This window comes from Aphidius gifuensis, linkage group LG4 (genome assembly GCF_014905175.1).
Source record: "Aphidius gifuensis isolate YNYX2018 linkage group LG4, ASM1490517v1, whole genome shotgun sequence".
NCBI classification, from domain to species: Eukaryota; Metazoa; Arthropoda; class Insecta; order Hymenoptera; family Braconidae; genus Aphidius; species Aphidius gifuensis.
In genome coordinates, this window is record NC_057791.1 from 11,627,141 (window position 1) to 11,649,695 (window position 22,555).

Here is a 22,555-nt window from a genome sequence, read left to right on the forward strand (position 1 = left end):
AAATAATGATAAGAGTGAAACGTACATTACAGTGAAGTGTACTTTCATCAGATCCATCAGGACAATCAGTAACTTCATCACAAATATATCTAGTGGGAATACATGTTGGACTGTTGTCGCATTTCCACTGACCCTCCTCGCAAGTGTTAACACCTATTTTGCAGACAATACCTGCTGCTTCTTCTGGTTGGCAGTTGTGAACACCCCATCTAGAAAATGATTAAATTTCCAATAATAAATTCTCAACTATAGATATAAAAATTATATAGGAACATAAAAAGTAGTTTTTTTTACTAACCCATCGAAATCACATTCACGTAGAGATGTTTCATTGCCAGTACAGCGGAGTTGATCAACAGTAAATCGAGTTGGGGGATCGAGATTTCCGAAAAAACCTCCTGGTCTAACTTTTAGAGCGCCAAAATTGAAACCAAGTTCTTTGCATATTACTTCAGCGTCAATCATGCCAAAGCCATCATCACAAACTTGACCCCAGTGACCGAAAACTAAAAAAAAAATTTTAAGGAAATTTATCAAGGTATTATATGAGAGAATTAATTCTCCCGGCAAAACGGTTCAACTACAAATTCTAATTTCTTCACTACAAATTAGCTAGGATTTTTCTGTATCTATCTGATATTTTAGTTATAATTTTGGTCTATAAACAAAAAGTTACGCAATATTTTATTAAGGTATTATATGAGAGAATTAATTTTCCCGGCAAAACGGTTCAACTACAAATTGTAATTTCTTCACTACAAATTAGCTACGATTTTTCTGTATCTATCAGATATTTTAGTTATAATTTTGGTCTATAAATAAAAAAGTTACGCAATATTTTATTAGGGTATTATATGAGAAAATTAATTTTCCTGGCAAAACGGTTCAACTACAAATTGTAATTTCTTCACTACAAATTAGCTAGGATTTTTCAAATTTCAACGAACGTATTGCCCCTAATTTCATCGCTCTAAGTCAATTTTTGAAGAAAGTACCTTTTAACCCTTTCTCCACCCTCAATTTTTGAACTACAAATTAAACCCTTTACACTACAAATTACCACAAATTAAGACCTTCAAAATGAACTTTACTAGAAGTTTCTACGATAAAGTGGGGTGCTAGGTTCACGCAGCTATACATATGCTGTTTAAATTTTCTCGCTCCAATGCGCTGTTGCCAGAGCCTCAATACTCGTTCTCATAAAATTGCTGAAAATCGTGTTTTTAGCTTATATTTTTATTAATCACGTGAGATTTAGTCTTATAAGCCCATTTCATCCTGATATCAAAAAATTCCTTTTTTTTTCTTTTATTATCTATCAGTTTTTGGGAAAGGTGACAGTAAAACTAGTATTGTTTTGTTGAGTTCGTAGATATTTTCTAACACTTCCTCCCATAAGAGCCCATGTTTAACCTCTCTAAATTATGTCAACTTTGAATAATTATTTTTTAAAAAAAAGTCTTATAACATAAAAACTGAATTGACAAAAAGATACATTATTATTTCATTTATCTAAATTATTAATTTCATGAGCCTCAGACTATTTTTCATTTTGGCAAGTTATACCTTAAAAAATAGCGACGAAACCAAAACGAGATAACGTACATATTTTTTTAAATTACCAAAAAAGATTTTTTATTATAAACAAATAACATCACAACTTGATCACCAATTATTATTGGAGGATAATAAAAATGAATTTTTCTCAATCGTTAATGACAATTAGCCATTATTTATTAAGGTAAGAGTATATTCTATTGTCTCTGATGGTTTTTAGTGACACGTATTTGAAAGCCTACAAGAATTGACTTGTTAAACAATTTATTTCCGGGATTGAGTATAAGAATCTGCATTACTATCCTTCCCATGTACTTTGACAAGCACTTGGAAGTCGATGAATTTGTCCATACCCGGGAAAAAAAATTATACGTTGAATTGTATATAATGACATATAATGTATATATTGATTGTATATATATAATTGTATTGTCTAATAATAAACAACATATAATTGTATATAGCTTCATTTTTTTACAAAATCCTACACGGGTATTATAAATGTATGTTATAATATACAATTCTATAGTGTATCCCGAATGCACGAAAAATCTGCAGGTTTCCTCGTTTGACGTCTGACCCTAATCCGAAACGGATCAGGTTGTCCTATTTCAAAAAACCTGATCCAGAATTTTATAAGGGTAATTAAATACGTATACGTATACACGTAGCAAAAAGTTTTATAAACATTTCTATAAAACGTTTACAAATTCTTATATAGATTTGGCGCATTTTTTAAAAGAATAAATTCTATAAAATTTGTGGTTTATTTTTATAGAATGGATTTATTAATTTTTTACCGAATTTGGTTTATAGGATTATTTTTATATGTAGAATAAATGATTTGTATATGGGGCATTACAGGTCAAATCACTGAGTCATCGGCCTGACGCCTACCGATTCAGTTGAAAATTTTTTTCAAAGTGTATTTTGGTCCAAAAAACGAGCTCATTTTTTTTCAATTTTTATCACCATTTTTACACCATAGAATAATTTTTTTTTTCCTACTAACGAGTATGAAACAATTTAGACCACACACAGAGAAGGATATGTTAACAGTTAACATATCCTGTTTAATGTTAACATATGCCATGTTAAAATGGGTGGTGGCTGATAAGTTTACATCAAAGATATATATATTAACATTAAACATACGTATCTTAATAGTTAATATGCGTATGTTAACTATTAAGATATCTGTAATTGACACAATTTGAAGGTTAGGCTGATAGTTGAAGACATTTACGTATGTAAATATGAAAATTGAATGTAAAATTAAGAATGAATTTACAAAAAAACTAAATTTAAATTAATTTATGACAACACGAGTACATATTATATTATATTACAATTAGAATAGTATCACAATATAATGTCAAAAAAAAAAGATGACAAGAAGTAGACTGGCGCATCAAAATATTTGGCCGCGTAAAGATACGTATGTTAACTATAAACATACGTATGTTAACAGTTAAGATATCTATGTTTATTGTTAATATATATATCTTAACATTAAACTTTTGTATGTTTAATGTAAACATATTGGTATGTTAACTGTTAACTTATCCTTCTCTGAGTGCAGGTTAATAATTTTGAAATTTTTCCTATATAATCTCGAGGTAAAAAAGAGTCATCCATAGAATTTTTGGAATATTCCCCCCCCCCCCATATGGGCCGAGAATAAGCACTATTATTTTTATAACTGATTGAAAACGAAGTTTTTTACGAATTTCGAAAATAAACTAATTTAATAATGATTTCTTGTAAAAAAATTTTTAAAAAAATGAATGATATCTTGATAAATATTGTTTTTCTCTATATTTAAGGGTATAGAAATAGAAAAACTGCGATGCTTGAAATTTAATTTTACGCGTTTACTCTCGAAATACGGATAAAACCGAAATTTGCCGGGATATCATTTATTTTTATTTTTGATTTTTCTACAAGAAACCGTTATTAAATTAGTTCATTTTGAAAATTTGTTTTCAATCAGTTATAAAAAAAATAGTAATTATTCTCGGCCCATTTCCAAAATTTTATGGGTGACTCTTTTTTACCTCGAGATTGTATGGGAAAAATTTCAGAATTATTAACCTGGTCTAAATTGTTTAATACTCGATAGTAGGAAAAAAAAAATTTTTCTATGGTCTGAAAATGGTGATACAAAATTAAAAAAAAATAAGCTCGTTTTTTGGACTAAAATACACCTTGAAAAAAATATTCAACTGAATCGGTAGGGGTCAAGCCGATGACTCGGTGATTTGACCTGGAATGCCCCATATATTACACTGAAAAAAAAAATTCCTATTACCAAAAAAAAAGCTTCTTGCAAATAGGAATTTTGTTCTTGAAAAAAAAGCATTTGAAGTATGAAGAAAAGTTTTGGTTTAAACTAAAAAATTCTCCTTTCGAAAAAAAAAAATTTCCTAAATTGTATAAACGTTATCTTGAATCATGACTGAATGTTCATAATTTAAAAAATAAATTTCTTAGGGTTATGAAAAACTATATCTTGATTCATGAACAAATGTTTCTCTTTCTAGAAGTACGCTTCTTGGATTATGACAAATATGTTATGGTTCAAGACCACGTGTTTCCCTTTCAAGAACTTCGCTTCTTGGATTATGGAAGAATTGTCATAGTCCAAGACCACGTGTTCCTTTTTCTGGAACTATGCTTCTTGGATTATGAAACAAATGTTATTATTCAAGACTAAAGTGTTACAGTTTAAATCAATATTTTTTCATGAATCAAATCTATATACGGCTTAATTCAAGACAAATTTGTTATTGGTCAAGAAAATTTTTATTTCATTGATGAATTATTTTTCTTAAATAATTAAAAAATTATAAAAAAAAAATTTTTTTCAACGTAATCAATTCGAAGTGTTTTTTTTTTCAAGTTTTTTTTTAAAAAATAAATTTAAATAAATTTAAAAATAAATAAAATATACATAAAAAATTTTTTGGGGTAAAAAAATATTAATTATATTAATCAGGTAATTTAATCATTATATAGAATATACTTGTATTTTGAATAAAAAAAAAAAAAGCCATATAGTCTTAATAATACGTGTGACGTGATTAAATTACCTGATTAATATAATTGATATTTTTTTTCCCCAAAAAATTTTTTGTGTATATTTTATTTATTTTTAAATTTATTTGCAACAAAGAAAAACTAAGCAATTTATTTTTTAACTTTGGTTTTGACAATTATTTTTTTAGAATAAAAGACCTCGTTTCTTTAAGTAGATTAAAAAACTTGGCTCATTCATATCGCGCTCGTGGCTACGTGGGTTAAGGCAAAGGTTTAGAATCGGTTAGAGTGTTAGGAGCATGAGTTCGAATACTCGGTTAGGCAAGCAAAAAAAAATTTTTTTTTTATAATTTTTTTGTTTTTTTAAATTTTTTAATTATTTAAGAAAAATAATTTCTTCCATAATCCAAGAAGCAAAGTTCTTGAAAGGGAAACACGTGGTCTTGAACCATAACATATTTGTCATAATCCAAGAAGCGTACTACTAGAAAGAAGAACATTTGTCCATAAACCAAGAGATAGTTTTTCATAACCCACGAAATTTATTTTTTAAATTATGAACATTCAGTCATGATCCAAGATAACGTTTATACAATTTAAAAAATTTTTTTTTTTGAAAGAATAACTTTTTAGTTTAAACCAAAACTTTTCTTTCATACTTCAAATGCTTTTTTTTTCAAGAACAAAATTTCTTCTCCGGAGAATATTTTTTTTTTAGTGTATAATCACGATAATACGCTGTTCTATAGAAATAGTTTTAAATAGAATTTTGAATGATTTTATAAAATATCCGAAACGGAATGTTTTATAAAATTTTTTCTATAGAATAGTTTTTATAGAAATGATATGTAAATTCTACAGTATAGAATAGTCCTGTATAGATTTTATTATATATAACACAGTATATAATCGATCGAAATCGTTATTGGCACCGATACGGGGAAATTTACGGAAAATACGGGGACATTTACGGGTTTCACACACAATGTAATCAGTCCTACACACACAATGGTGGCTATGTTTACCGTAAGTTTTCCCGTAAGCTGTATAAATGTCCCCGTAAATTCCCCCGTATTCGGTGCCAATAGCATTACCGATAATTGATTTATTTCATTAATTTATTGCTGTAACAAGTCTTTTATTTATCGTACAATAATATTTATTTATTAAACAAAGATTTAAACCAAGACAACGAAACATGATTACATAATCCTTTATCCATTGACAAACAGTTACAGTCACTTCTGAATCATCAGGGTCAATACCATAGTCCCGTAAACCAACGGAAACTCAGTTACTCAGTCGACTGCCAGAAGGCGATGTGCATGGTCGTTCATAACTGCCGTGGTCGTTGATACTTGATTATGTAAAATTTCACATATCATGCAAATAGTTTGATTTATCGTTATCGCGTATGATCAAAACTATTTATTGAAGTCGATTAGTATTATACGTTACGAGTGCCGAATTGACGGGTTTAGTTCTGCCGAGTAGAATGGTAGCGCTACGAGCACTAAACCTGTCAATCGGCATAAGTATCGTAGTATAATTATTTTTCACGAGCGCACGAATGAGTCCAAATGAGCCCAAACAATATTAATAAGAGATTTTTTATCAATATGATATTCATAATATTGAAGAAAAAAATAACAATGGAAATGAACATATTGATCAGATTGAAGATGAAAAAAAACTGATATTGAAGATGAGAAATTACTATAATATTGAACAAATAAACAATATTGAAGAAAAAAATGATCATGAAAATGAACTAATTGATCAAATTAAAATGAAATAAAAATTGAAAATAAACCTCAACAAGTACATGCTGATGAAGTTAATAATATTCAACAAATAAATGATATTAAAAAAAAAAATGATCATGAAATTGAACTTATTGATCAGAATAAAAATAAAAAAAAAAATCGAAAATAAACATCAACATGGAAATACTGATGAAGTTTATAATATTCAATAAATGAATAATATTGAAGAAAAAAATAACCATAAAAATAAACTTGTTGATCGAATCGAAAATAAAAAAAAAATTGAACATAAACATGAACAACACACTCAGTCATCATAATTTTGTGATTGTAATTATCAATTATAATAAACGCACTGGTATTCCTCGTGTGTTTTTTTATTTTTATTTTTCCGGTTTTGTCAACACAATGAGATGGAATAGTGGTAAGGAATCGGTCGAGGAGAAAGAAAAAATTATTTCTACTCCAGCGCCACTGTGTACGATTGACTACAACTTTAACTTACCGACATTAAAAGAAAATTAATTTGATTGGCCAAGAACGGGTTGAATACAACTTTTTACTGGTAAAAACTTGTATTCAACATCGTTCTTATTGGCTGTAAATATGCAGCTGAATCTACACTGAGAAAAAAAATTGCTACAGTTTAGCAAATTTTTTCTTGGAACTTTTTTGTCTTAAGTTGAAAAAAAAAATAATTAATTTGAGAAAAAATGTCTTGTTTTGAGAAAATATTTTTTTTCAATTTGAGACAAATTATTTTTTTTTTTTTTAAATATAGAATTAATTTAAGAAAACTTGTGATAAACTTAAGGATATTTTGTCTTTTGATTTGAGGAAAAATTTGCAAAAAAAAAATGACATATACCTCAATTTGAAAGACAAGTCATTCGATTTAAGGCAACAGGCGTTCAAGTTGAGAGAAAATTTGCTAAAATTGAATGACATAACCCTCAATTCAAAACAATATTGATTTTTTTTATGTAAAATATTTATTAATTAAAATAACTTGAGAATTAAATTAAAGCAACAAACGATCAATTTGAGAAAAAATTTGCTAAAATGAAATGACATAACCCTCAATTTGAAAGAAGAGTCATTCAATTTAAAGAAACGAGCGATCAAGTTGAGAGAAAATTTGCTAAAATTAAACGACATAACCCTCAATTCAAAACAGTATTGATTTTTTTTATGTAAAATATTTGTTAATTAAAATCACTTGACAATTAAATCAAAGCAACAAACAATCAATTTGAGAAAAAATTTGCTAAAATAAAATGATATATACCTTAATTTAAAAGACGAGTCATTCAATTTGAAGCAGCGAGCGATCAAGTTAAGAGAAAATTTGCTAAAATAAAATCAAAATTTGCTCTATTTATATCATTATTCACTCAACTTAAATATGTTTTTTTCTCAACTTGAATGATTTTTGTCTCAACTTAAATTAATAAATAATCAAAAGTTGAAAAAATACATTTTTTAATTAAAAAAAAAAAAAAAATTATTATTTCTCGCTCACTGAGAACTTGTTTTAGAATATTGTTTTAAATTGAGGGTTATGTCATTCAATTTTAGCAAATTTTCTCTCAACTTGAACGCTTGTTGCCTTAAATCGAATGACTTGTCTTTCAAATTGAGGTATATGTCATTTTTTTTATTGCAAATTTTTCCTCAAATCAAAAGACAAAATATCCTTAAGTTTATCACAAGTTTTCTTAAATTAATTCTATATTTAAAAAAAAAAAAAATAATTTGTCTCAAATTGAAAAAAAGAATTTTCTCAAAACAAGACATTTTTTCTCAAATTAATTATTTTTTTTTTCAACTTAAGACAAAAAAGTTCCAAGAAAAAATTTGCTAATATGAAGAAAATTTTTTTTCAATAACAGCAATTGTTTTTCTCAGTGTAGCCACTTAGTTCGCCACTCAACAAGAGAAATGAAAAATATGGGTAGGTTCCTTGAGACTAGCTGATTAAAGATATGTGAAAAAAAATTGCATCAACCCCCGGGAAAGGGTTGAAAAAACATAAATAAAGTTTCTTTCTTAAAAAACACATAGAAAAAATAATTTTACAGGAATAAAGTTTAGTAACTTTTTGTAGAGAAAAAAATTTGCAATTTTTTGGTTTTTTCAGTTTTTTTTTATTTATTAAAGGGTTGATTCAATATAAGGGTTCAAAGTTTGAATAAGTCGCGAAATCGTTGTGAGTAGTGGGGGAGCTAAAAGTTTCAGGAGAAAGTTGAGAGGGAAATATATTGATGTCGCGCTCACACTCGGCCATGCTCGTTTATCGGTTCCTACTATATCTGTCTTCTTTAAATATATATCTTTCTTTTTTTCTTGCAAATCAAACTTTGAGCCAATTTTCGTCTTCGAAGCATCCGCGGCCGAAGAATAATAACAAAATCAATTGTTTATTGTTAAATTAATATTGACAATTGGATACTAGCTTCAATAGTTGACCGATTTCAAAATTTTTTTTTTTGTTTTAAAAGGCTGGGAATCTGCTATTATATAATCAAATAAAAAAAATTATCACTCAAAAAACAACAATAAAAGCAATTGTGAAATTATTATTTATTATTTAAATTATTATTGAACTCCAAATCAAGCCACTCGCGTTTTGAATCGACAGAGTGTATTTGAATCAATCTACAGTCAAGATCGTACAATATGAATTGCGTTCAAAGAATATAAATATGAAATTAGACATATTATTAATTTAAAGGGCAAATCGCGGTAGTGTTCCCAAGAAAGATCTATTTTGTTGCAAGAAAGTTATTATTAAACTCAAAATCAAGCCACTCGCGTTTCAAATCGACGGAGTGTATTTAAATCAATCTACAGTCAAGATTGTACAATATGAATCACGTTAAAATAATATAAATATAAAATTAGGCATTTTATTGGGCAGATGGCGGCAGTTGAGATCTATTTTGTTGCAAGAAAGTTATTATTAAACTTCAACACTCGCGTTTTAAATCGACAGAGTGTATTTGAGTCAATCTACAGTCAAGATTGTACAATATGAATTGCGTTAAAAGAATATAAAAATGTAATTAGACATTTTATTAATTGAAAGGGGCAGATGATGGTATTGTGCTCGAGAAAGATCTATATTGTCGCAATCTTGAGATCATTTTTAACTTTTTTGCGAAAAGATTGATCTCTCTCAGGGACACTACCGCTATCTGCCCTTTAAATTAATAAAATGTCTAATTTCATATTTATATTAATTTATCGTGATTTATATCGTACAATCTTGACTGTAGATTAATTCAAATACACTCCGTCGATTTAAAACGCAAGTGGCTTGATTTCGAGTTTAATAATAAATTTCTTGCGACAAAATAGATCTTTCTTGTGCACACTACCGCCATCTGCCCTTTAAATTAATAAAATGTCTAATTTTATATTTATATTATTTCAACGTGATTCATATTGTACAATCTCGACTGTAGATCGATCGAAATACACTCTGTCGATTTAAAACGCGAGTGGCAGTTTTTACATTATCAAATATAATTTTTACTGGTCTAGGTTTAGCATTAGCAGGTTTACCAAGCCTTGTGTAACCAATTAATGATTGACCAGTGAAGGGTTTAGGAGGAGGCCCATTTAAATATGATAGATTGTTTTTAGAACGAGTAATGTTATTTGAGTTGAGATTGTTGATGGAACTGTTAGACTCAGCTAAGCATATAAAATTTATTATCATTTGAATTTGTTTACCGTCATGTTCAGTGCTGTCACTGTCATTGGCTGCTTCAGGAACACCATAAATAATTCTGTTGACCTCTCTCTGTTGACTTTGCTTTATTTCACGTACATCTAGTTGGTTTGAGTTTGCTAGACCAGATTCATTTGCCTTGTTTAATGCTTCAAGTGCTAACATATTTACATCTGATATTTCATTTGTCAAATCTGTTAATTTATTTTCCATCTGTGTAATATTTTCAGATTTTTTGTTGAGTTGTTGTTTCATCGTGTCGACTTTATTCATTAAGCTATTTTGAAGATCATTAAATTTAGCATCAAGTCTGCTGTTAAGCTCTTGAGTTTTCTTTTTAAAGTCATCACGTATATCTATTTTAAACTTCTCAAAATCAATTTTGATTTCAGTGATTTCATCATGTAGATTAAGACATTCTTCTTTAATTAAAGATTTTACACTGTCTGTGTTTCTTTTGAGTTCCTCTTTTAAATTTATTAGTGTAAGTGGTTTTATTGGTCTGCCTTTGGTTTTACCTTCACTTGTGTTTGACATTTGATCATCATCCATGTTTATATTATTGTTTATATTATTGTTATTGCTAATGTCAGTACAAGTTGTGTTGTTTACGTCTGTCATGTTAGGTTAATATGACAGGTTTACCAACAAGAAATATTTTTTGTATAATTCTCTCTTACTATTTTAGTAGATGGCAGTGCGAACCATTTATTATTATTGTTATTATGAGATTAATGTAAAATTATGTTTCCTAATTTTTAGGTTAATTTTTGAGATAGTTTTAATTTGCAAAATTGAGTAAAACCAATTAACAGCGATTGATGATTATTAGTTGTGATGAAAAAATGTGCAGTCTATTTGCTTTTATACCAAACTTGAGAATAAGTGGTTGGCTTACAGTTCACTGATAATAGTTTTTAATTAGGCACTTTCAAGAGTAGGTGTACACACACATATGTCACACACACATACATATATGCGTAATGAATATTTTTAATAAAAAATGAACCCATAAATTAAAGTACGTACATAATTTTTATTGAGACAAAAATATTGAATATCTTACATATTAATTTACTCCAAAGCAAAGAACATATCAATAGTAATTTATATATTTTTTTGTAATTAAATTATTTGACAAAATTGAAATTTCTTTCTTCTATTATTATTATTATTTATTTACCTATCATAAGACCAAGTGAACCTGATCTTATTCTACATTCCCATCATAATTTCTTCGTGCTAATATAAAGCCACCATTTGATTACATATCATATGTTTTAATTTATTTTTTGTTTTTATTCAAATTTTATTCGGTATTTTTTTTTTTTAAACTCTTGAATGTAACAAGTTGTGACATTATAAATTATTTATATTAAATGTATAATAATAAATTTATAAAATGCTTTTCCAGTTTGCAAATCATGGCACCAAGTTAATCAATTGAAGTGGACTGACATAAAATGTTTGAATTTACTTGATTTCAATCGCAAGCAGCACATATATTTATTGAAGAAATGTTCCAATTTATATTCTTTGGGTGTATATATTTCACAAGATGATATATATTTATTTCTTGGAATAAAAACATCTTCACCTTTTCCACATCCAGTCAATATTCTACCTTCAATTGTATTATTGTTCAATGACTTTATACATAACCGAGTTCCATTACATAATTTAGGTGGACATAAACATTCAGTATTAGAATAATTTATATGTATATTAGGAAAGACTTTTTCTATTAATGAATCTATTGATTCTACAATATTACAAAAATTTGATGGGAATGTGATGGTATCATCAGAATTTTTCTCCCATTTTCCATCTCCAAGTAGTAATAATTGTTTCGAAAATTCTGCTAAAGTAGAATCACCCGTTAGAAATACTCGCATATTTTTCGTTAATGTTATTAATTGTACATGTTTCCATAAATATGATTTTTTTAAACATGCATCTATTTGATCAGCTGATGTTCCTTTTGGAATAATTGGTAGAGTTTGTCAAAAATCACCAGCCAAAATAACAACAATTTTCCCTATTATAAATTTTTTGTTATTTAAATCTCGCAAAGCCATTGTTGCAAGGTTACTTATAATATTACAAATTGGCTCATCAGATAAATTAAAATTAATTTGCAATTTGAGTGCTGAATGTGCAGTACGTCCACCGTGTAATAAAGTTGCTGCTACACCAGATGAGGCCACTGCTAATGCTATCTTTTCACTAATGCGAATTTTTTCTAATATTAAATTCAATAAAAATGTTTTACCTGTTCCTCCTGGGGCATCTAAAAAAATAAGTCCCCCTTTATCATTTTCAATTATTTTAATAATCTTTTTATATGCTTTTTTTTTGTCGTCGATTAATAATAATTTATTGCCATTAATATATTCACCCAAGTTATTAATATCATATGTAGTTACACGTATGATTTCGGAATCTTGAATATTATTATTTCGAACAGGGGATATTATGCACCAATGCTTCAAATTTTTACCAGGTATTGATAAACATTTTTTGAATTATCCCATGTAAAATACTTCGGAATTTCATAGTATAATAATGTTCTTGCAAAATCATCTATTTGACATAATTTAAAAAAAGCAGTTAATGTTGTTTCTGGTGCTGTCTGAGCTTTTGTTTCTATATTTTCATTTGAAAAATTAACGCGTTGTCCATATTCGAGGTGAACATTCAAATGTTGGATATTTGGATATCGATCATGAATTTTAAATCCACAAATTCACCATATTGCTTCATTACTACTTATATACCGTCCAGATTGATATTCTTCAATTTCATCGTTTTTATTTTCTATGGTGAAAATTGCTTGATCACTACCTTTATGTATATATTTTAATATATATTTAACCGCAACGACCGAGCTGCATAATTCGACATTAACATGTGCTTCCATTATTTTAGAAATAAGTGGACAGTAAAGGACAATCCAACGATTATCGATATTTATTTTTTCATATTTATTATGAATTTTAGCATTATTAGTAGTCTGAAAACCACCATTTACTACACTTCTTCTTCTATACAAAGGATATCCATTTCTATCCGATCTTGTAGCATCAATTAAAGCACGGGGATAATTATATCAACATTTACCGTTTTTCATACATGGTGAAAAGGATTCAATGGTCCACATGGTCCATGTATCATATTTTTTTTAATTATTTCGTGTAAAAGTGGATCTTGTTCTGGATCTGGTAGCTCAGCAGAAATAATATCATTAATTTGGTTTGCATGAATTTTATTTTTCAACCATACTAAAATATGAGCGTGGGGTAAACCTCTTTTTTGCCATTCTATTGAGTAAACCCAAGATATAACATCACCGAAAATTTTATGTATTGTTATCAGATTAATTAATTTTCTCAATTTATATTTAAATACTCTAGCTATTAAGTCATGACGATCGCTCGGTTGCTGATGAGGTAACAATGAATTTTAATTTCATCCCATCGATTATTACATGTAAATGTAATAAATAAACATGGTTTTCCATTATGTTTTACATAACGAAGAGCGTCTTGTATATATTCATGAAACTTACTGGTAAAATAAATGTTTGCCCTATATTATTTACATTTTCATCATTTTCGAATGCATCTTTTAAATGAATGTATTGTTCTACTTTAAGAGTTTCTCGATTACAGCGAATATAACGTAAAAGTTCACTTTCAATTTTCGCATACATATCAACGACAAACTGATTTAACAATTGCTTATAACATAATAAATAATTTTTTGGATTATTACGTATCATAACTTTTTGTGCATAAAAATCCATTGCTGAAACTTTTTTATTTGTAGTTAATCCAGTATTAGGGTTTATTTGCTTCAACTCAAAATGATATCCATCTTCTCCTTGCCAAAAGATTAGTGGATATTGTAGAGCATCATATGACTTATGAGTTTCTTGAACGATTACGAATTCGTTACTACGTTTTTGTAATATAATATCACGTTTTATAAATTCATTTCCATTGATTATTGCAGCTACTTCTTGAACAACAGGTAAATTGAAACGTCGTTCATGTTCATTTGAAGGGATTTTATCAGCTCGGAGAACTATTTTGCATTCATCTGTTGGCATATTTTCTAATGAGATTTTGAATAATTTTATCAATAAATTATGTTTATGCAAATAGTTTTGTAAAGAATCGATAATTTCTTGTTGTACATTTGGGACAATTGAGCACCTACGTTCTGACTCTATCTGATCATCACCAATAAAATATATTTGTAAAAAAGCAGATTCATCGCCATCATAAGGAACAAGGGACCCTATTCTATGATAAATTTGTCCTTGAATTTTGAAGGTAGTTTGATAACCTGACTCTTTTTTCCTATTTGCACCAAATGAAGTCATGTTAAAACATGAATTATATTTTCTTATATTATCTAAAAAATGCTTCGAATGATCTGTTAAACCAGATAAATAAGTGAATAAAGGCTCTTCAGGCTCACTTAAAAAAGGCAATTTTATTTTTCCGTTTGCACAACACATACTATCAGATTCATCTTTAAATCTCAAAGCATGGCAATGTTTACATTCAACATCCATATTACCAATAGAAATACGACGATCATCATCATATATATCGTATAGTATATATATATAGTATAGTTAAATGCTTTCATGTCCAGAATTATTTTAGATTTTTTTTGTTGTGTATTATGAGGTTCTTTAAATTTTTTCAATCTTTTTGCCAACAAAGATTTTCGTCCAATATTTTTTTTCCTTTAGGCATAATAAGAATATTATTTGTATGCTACTGATAGTTTTGTTCAAATTAAATTCATCGATACGGTTAGTTTGTTGCTATTGAACTTTCGTAAACTTGTATATGAGTTTTAATATAGGTTAATCTTATTGACAGCTTATACTTTTTAAAATCGATCGCTTTCAATTTATATTGTATACATATCTGAAGTAGGCTGTAAACTTGAAAAAAAAACTTGAAACAAATTATTATTTTTTCTATGACATGAAACATTTATCTGAAATTCCCAAATAAAATATCATATCTTCCAATAAACCATAAAAAAAAATATCATATCTGTTAATAGACCAGAAAAAAAAAACAAATTATATATTATCAAATTGAAAAAAACCTGAGGATGATGAGAAAATCAGTTTTCACATCCTGGTGATCACAAATCTTATTCATGGTTATTTTTTTTTGTCATCTACATGATCATACAACCAAACAGCATATATATATGTTAAATTTTGAATTAATCGGAAATAAAAAAAATGCAAATAATAATTATTTTTTCTATACCATAAAGCAATAATCAAAAATTCATGAATAAAATATCATATCTTCCAATAGACCAGAAAAAATATATCATCTTTAAGTAAACCAGAAAAAAAAATAGATGATATATTATCAAATTGAGAAAATCCTGAAGATGATGGAAAAATAAGTTTTTGACTCCTGGTGATCGCAAAAAGTCGCCAGGGTAATTTTTTTTGTCATCTGAACAATCAGATAGCCAAACTGAATAACTATGTTAAATTTCAAGTGAATCGGACGAGTAGTTTGCATAAAACTGCGTTTCCAAGAAATTGGTCCTTTTTTTATTGTATAGAATAATTATAAAAATACTTTTCACAACTGTTATCAGTAACAAAAGCAAATTGCATATGCATTATGGCTGTTTTTGTTGTTTACAATATCTACCGTAACCTCTAGTAATTTTTCAGTTTATTTTTTTATCCCTATATTTTTTCGTCTACTGCGTCGCTTCCGGGCTTCCGAGTGATTTTTGGAACGTACCCAAGACATTTTTATTTATTTTATGAATAAAATACATGTAAATTTAATTTTTGAAAATACAAATGTCCAAGGAAAAGCAGTAGCTAAGGAAAAGATGTAGCTAAGGAATTGAGGTTGCCAAAGAATTATGTTTCAAGGAAATACACGGAAAAAAATTTTTAGCTGCAGTCACGAGGCGTTTGGATAGTTAAAAAAGGATAGTTGATTTAATAATCAAGCCCGATATATTAAAAAGACAATCGGTTAGTTATTCCAGCCGACTGGATAGCTAGCGTGGCTAACCAACTCGTCAGATTCGACATAATCTCAATGTCAACAGCTGTTGTGTTCATAACCTCTCTTTTTTGACAGATCCACCAAATTATTATTAACAATGACTAAAATAATCCATATAGTTATTAAAAATTTAGCATAAGATTTTGTATTCAAGTTGGCGTTTATTTGGTGCATCAAATTTAGTATAAAATTAATTAGATAATAATTTTAAAAATTAGTAAATGTACATTAATATATTGTTTGTACTTCGTATGTCTATATACTTATAGTTATGCATATACGCAATCCTAAATAGCTACTACAGCGATACCAGCTTGTCAGGCTTTGGATAGCTACCACAGCTATCCAAAGTGTAGCTAATGTAACGAGTAGGCACGCTGTTTTCACAAGAATAGTAACCTGTCAAATGTGGATTGCCAAAATAACAATCCTCTGCTAACTATCCAAAGGTTAGTTAGCCGTGGATAGGAGAGACAGCTATCCAGCTCGTTGCTGCAGCTAAAAATTTTTTTCCGTGTAATGTTGCTGAAAATATAATTCTTTGGCAACCTTAATTCCTGAGCTACATCTTTTCCTTAGCTACTGCTTTTCCTTGGACATTTTTATTTGATTTATGAATAAAATACATGGAAAATTATTTTTTAAAATTACAAATGTCCAAGGAAAAGCAGTAGCTAAGGAAAAGATGTAGCTAAGGAATTAAGGTTGCCAAAGAATTGTGTTTCAAGGAAATGATGTTGCTTAAAATATAATTCTTTGGCTACCTTAATTCCTTAGCTACATCTTTTCCTTAGCTACTGCTTTTCCTTGGACCTTTTTATTTTTGAAAAAACAAATGTTATGTATTTTATTTATTGAATAACTAAAAATGGCTAAGAAAAGCAGTAGCTAAGGAATTAATGTAGCCGAAAAAATTATGTGGTAAGCAACATTAATTCCTTAGCAACATCTTTTCCTCAACTACTGCTTTTCCTTGGTTTTTCAGTTATTTGTTTAACAATTAAAATTAATGCAATTTTTTCAAATAAATTTAAATGTCTGAGGACAAACATGACGGGGTAACCACGTGAAAATAAATCAAATTACAAAACAAAAATGTTATGATTTATTTTCACGGGATAACCACGTAGTTTTCAAGTTCCTCCTTTTTTTTTATTTTTTTTTTTTATTTTCATGATTTCATTTCACGGGATAACCACGTAGTTTTCGAGTTTCTTCTTTTGTTTGTTTTTTTTTTTTTATTTTTACGTGGTCTTCACGTAAAAATAATCTGGCATGTTATGGGAACTAAATTTAAATAATGTACAGCTTGTAAAAATGGTCTCGCGCGTGAGGTCTTAGGTTTAGTAGTTAGGTAGTTGTAGGTTCGAACCCGGTTAGGAAAAAATTCTTGTAAAATATGTCATTCTGGAATATACACAGATATATAGACATCAATATGAATTACCATCTTGTTGAATTTTTTTTTTCTCGTTTTTTAATTTAACGTGACACGTAGAAATTTTCACGGGATACCCCGTGAAAACTACGACATTGTACTCAAGAAATAAACTCATCTGTTTTATGTACTATCCCGTGAATTCTTCGTTGTTTCCCTGTTAAGTTTACATACTATCACGAGAATATTAAGTGATAGACGTTAGAGCGCTTTCTGGCGGTGTTACCCCGTGATTATAAAGTTATTTTAAATAATATTTCACGTTTTAATTCTCTCAGTGTATGCAATAACATGCAAAACTTTCGAGTCAACTATAACATACAATAATATGTAGTGAATTTTAGCATGTTACTGCATACAATCATCACTGCATATAATTGCATGTCATAGCATTTTTTGTTTAAATATCAATTATGTAAAAAAATATTTATGTTCACAGACATTCACCGTTTGATCGTAAAATATTAGCTTTATGCGTATATGTATTTGCGGTGATCAATAATCGGGACATAACCCTGGTGAAAATAATTATGAGAAATTTTGTCAGAGTTTGTCAAATTTAGTCAAATTTTGAGAGAAAATTGGGACTCCTCAATTTACGACAATTACGGACAAACTAATTTCGTCAAATGTTTCCAAAATTTATTTAAAAAAAAACTTATCAGAATTGACAAAATTTGTTAAAATTAGACAAATTTTGTCAAATGTTTTTAAAATTTATCAAAAAAAAATTATTATAATTGACGAAATTTGACAAAATTTGCCAAAATTAGACGAATTTTCTCAAAATTTGCCAATGCTTGCCAAAAATTGGAGATTTTGGCAAACTTTAACCAATTTTCCCAAATTTTGTCAAAATTATTTTCACCAGGGAACAATACTGAAAAATCGTGTATATGTTCAACTGTCTGTAAAGATTTGGATCAATTGATCGTAAAATTTTTTGTAATCAATCAATTATAAATAACCTTTGACTTCAACCCTTCCTTCGTATTTATTATCTGAACCACCCAACCGAATTCCATAATCAAGGTTTTCAGCTGTACAAATATTTTCATCAGATCGATCACCACAATTATTTTTTCCATCGCATACTTCTGTTTGGTTTATGCATTTTTTATTATCACAAATGAATTTACGATCACAGTTAATTGCCCTTGATGACATTTCAAAATAAGTATAATCAGCATCAGCTTTCAAAGCACCAGTTGTACCAAGATTATCACTACTCAAGAGACACGTATTGTCTTCTGATCTGCAAAGATAAAAAAAACATTTGTTTCATTCTGTCATATTTTGCATGTCGCAAGATAAAAATAATTTAGTCTTTAAAAATTACTTATGGGAGAAAGAACGACAAGTGAAATTCACTTCTTTGCATCTCAGAGCACATGCATCAGGCAGCATATACATCCATTTTTCAACATCATATCCCACCAATCGATGACCTGGTATCTTTGTGAAGTCATCGAGATGTCGCACACAAGAAAATTCATCTTTTCCATTTGGACAATCTCGTTCATAGTCACAAACCCATTCAACTGGTATACAATTTTTCGGACTACACTCAAATTCACTTTTCCTGCATTCTCTTTTAGTTAACGAACGAGTTGTACCGATTAATTTACATTGTGGAATATCACAGTATTCTCGTTTAACTGATGGACCAGTAAAGCACCAGGGTCTTGAGTCTTTCAATGAATTTGTGTTTCTACAGTAATTATGAGATTTCAATTTTTGTCTGATCTCATAATCTGGTACCTGAATAAAATAACATGTTCTATATGATGTGAAAGGCTTTTTATTTATTACATATTTGTAGCTTACATGAATGCTCAATAAATAAGAGTTATTTTTGTCACCCCAATATAAACAAGATTTTCCTGATTCTGTGACGTTTGCTTTGCCAATATATTGCTTATCTTTATCACTGATGCAGCCTATAACAATTCAATCAAATATATAATTTTAGAAATTAAACTTATAGAACTTTAGAAATATGTTTGTACCAATATTATTGTACGGTCTTTTGCAAATATACGAGTGCTCTTTCATCGGGGTGGCACAATCTTCATGATCCCAAAAGAAATATTCTGCTGTACAGTTTTCAAGTGGATTATTATAACAAGGGTACTTATTTCTCATGATAATACAAGTTGGTCGTAATCCAGTTGATGGTGGTATTTTTTTCCTCCCAACCTGGCCACCATTTTGAAAACTTGAACATTGCTTTCGATAAATCTTCCCAGATCCAAAATGTTTTGCCCATCATTGTAAATCCGACTCCAGCTGTCATCACCGATTCCACCCTTGGATAAGCGTTTGTCAACCACTCAGATAAGAAATTATTTTCATTCTGACTCACAATATCAACAAGTCTAGAGTTTCTTTTAACGCAGTACCCCAATGCTTCTGCATGATTCAATCCAGATTTTGGATCAGCCAAATGATAGCAATTCCCACCGTGAGGAGTTTCGTCTTTGTTGCAATATGCTAGATGATTCGGAAGACAGCTGATTCCAACGGCATCTCGTTGGATATTACACTTTGAGCCATGGATAAATTTGCAAGTTTGGAATTTAGTTTCGTTACCTTCACAATGGACACTCGTTGTTGCGATCCAGTTTGGAATATTTTTGTTTTTGTTGCGACCTTGCCAGACGGTTTCTGCACCTCTAAAAAAACAGTTATGAATTATAGTCCTGGTATTCAAACATCAGTTTTTTTTTTCTTGTTTTACCTGGTGTATCCTAATTGACGACAGACGATATGACCTTCTTTCAATGTCCATCCACTTTGATTGTCGCAAACAACTCCCCAGCCAGGATGGATACCTTGAACTTCCAAGTAACCTTCTCTGGCACTCGTTCCGCCTCTCAATCGAAGACTCTTTTAGCACGAATCAATTCAATTTTATTTTTATCATAGATAGATAAGAAATAACTTTTTTCTTTAACTTACCTGTCCAGACAACGGAATTAAAGGCATAAATTCATCTTGCTGTCCAAGGGATGCAACTGAAGGAATAAAATGTACTGGAAATGCTGGTTCCTCTAATGGAAAAATTAAAATTTGCTACTAAAACGCCATAAAAGAAAATTCAATAAAATTTGCTTGGAGTAAGAATATAAAAATTTAAATTACCTTCATGCCATGGTATATATTTGATATTAAACATATCAACATCAATATTTTTAGCATTAACCTTCATTGTTACAGAATTATTAACACTTTTCGTTTTGTTTTCAACTATTGAATGACCCTCCCAAGTATTTTCAACATTAAATTTATCAGAATTGTAATCTTTCTTAATCAATAATACTGTTGGAAAGGTTTCGTTAGAAAAGTTCTGGCTTATTAATTGAATTAGTTAAAATTCACTGTGTTCAAAGTTTCTCCAAGTAAAATGCACTTGGTTTCTAGAAAGTTTGGCTGTATTTTTATTAACGAATTATGTGGTCTTGTACTATTTATGTTGACATAGATACCAGTTGATGTAGTGTTTCTAAAAAACATAATTTATTATGTGCGTAGGCTCCAGATCACAGCTTTGAATTCACTGACGAAAAAAAACACTTTTTTTTTCATAAAAATTACGAAATTATATCAAAAATGATTAATTTCGAAAAGTATTATAACTTTGAAAAACGCTTTTTGGTCTATCTATTAGGTCTTCACGTTGATTCCATCGAAAGTTGAAATGTTAAAAAAAGTGTTTAAACCATTTATTGATTATAATTTTTGATAGAATGAATGCAAAGACAAACAAATATTGATCTGTCAGGGGCTTTAGAATATTGGAATACGTTTTTGTTCGGCTGAATAAGAGATTTATACGTTAATTATTTCAAAGGTTATATGACTAATAAAAGTTTTTAACAGTGTTTTCCTGGTAGAAATATTTCTCCAACTTTTTCCACCTTTTATGAAAATGACCCATGGTTAGAGAAATGGCGGACGACTTTTTCCACCCTTTATCCAGCTTTTCCAACTATTCTCCTCCGTTTCTTCAGCTTTTTCTAACGTTTCTCCAACTTTTCTCGACCATTTGTCTGACTTTTTCCAACTTTTCAATTTTTCTAAAAAATCTACTAATTATTAATTGCTACATAACGCAAAACATAGAGATGTTCATTTCTTTAAAAAAAAAAAAAATTCATAGACACTTTTTTTCCAAAAAGTTGATATATCTAAGGTCTACAAAACTCCCGTGATAGTTTCATGATGGACAACGGTTTGTATAAGTTTTAGGTGGAAAATAGAATAAATTTTAGGCGGAGAAAGCTTAGTAATTGTAGAAATGAAGAAATCTTTTTTAGGCAGAGAAAAGGCGGAGAAAGTTGGAGAAATGGTGAAAAAAAGTCGGAGAAATATTTCTTTCAGGGTTTGTAAAAGCTTTTTAATTTATTTTGATAATTTGTTAATTATTTAGCAAACGAATTTAAAAACACCGCAACATGGTCGGCTGGAGTAACGAGAGCTACTACCCCCAACAGGCTTCTATTTATTTATAAGTCAAGTACATTCGTTTTAGGTTCCCAGAAACTTTTTTTTGCTGCATCATCGTGATGTTCATAACTAAATGAATCTTTTTAGCAGTGAAGGCATAAAACTAGTGGCTGACTAATTTTTCCGACATTAATCTCATGCCGGAGTAATTACTCCCCCATCAATCTCATGCAGGAGTAATTTTTCCGCCATCAACCTCATGCCGGAGTAATTTCTCCGGAAATGGGCCAAAAACGGAGAAATGCCGGAATAATGCCGGAGTAATATTTCCACCAGGGATATTATTAGGAAATTATCATTTTTTGGTTTTTTATTGCAAATTCTCACAGACGTTTCTCTTTTCTTTTTTTGTCAAAATTTATTTACAAAAAAAATCTGATATGCCTAAAATTATCAAAATATATTATAACTTTGTTATTGAACAAAAATTTTT

At 29.0% G+C, this 22,555-nt stretch overlaps 1 protein-coding gene across 1 annotated transcript in view; it reads right to left on the bottom strand.

Annotated features, from left to right (window-relative positions):
* The window catches only part of LOC122855064 (serine protease svh-1-like), a 24,674-nt gene extending 3,760 nt beyond the window's left edge, over positions 1-20,914 (bottom strand). Inside the window, 10 exon segments of the mRNA XM_044156187.1 lie at positions 26-209; positions 299-506; positions 18,582-18,868; positions 18,953-19,374; positions 19,441-19,553; positions 19,623-19,801; positions 19,803-20,288; positions 20,354-20,502; positions 20,575-20,666; positions 20,758-20,914. Coding sequence (XP_044012122.1) covers positions 26-209; positions 299-506; positions 18,582-18,868; positions 18,953-19,374; positions 19,441-19,553; positions 19,623-19,801; positions 19,803-20,288; positions 20,354-20,502; positions 20,575-20,666; positions 20,758-20,824 — 2,187 coding nt within the window. The 5' untranslated portion in view covers positions 20,825-20,914.
* Positions 20,915-22,555: the final 1,641 nt, after the last annotated feature.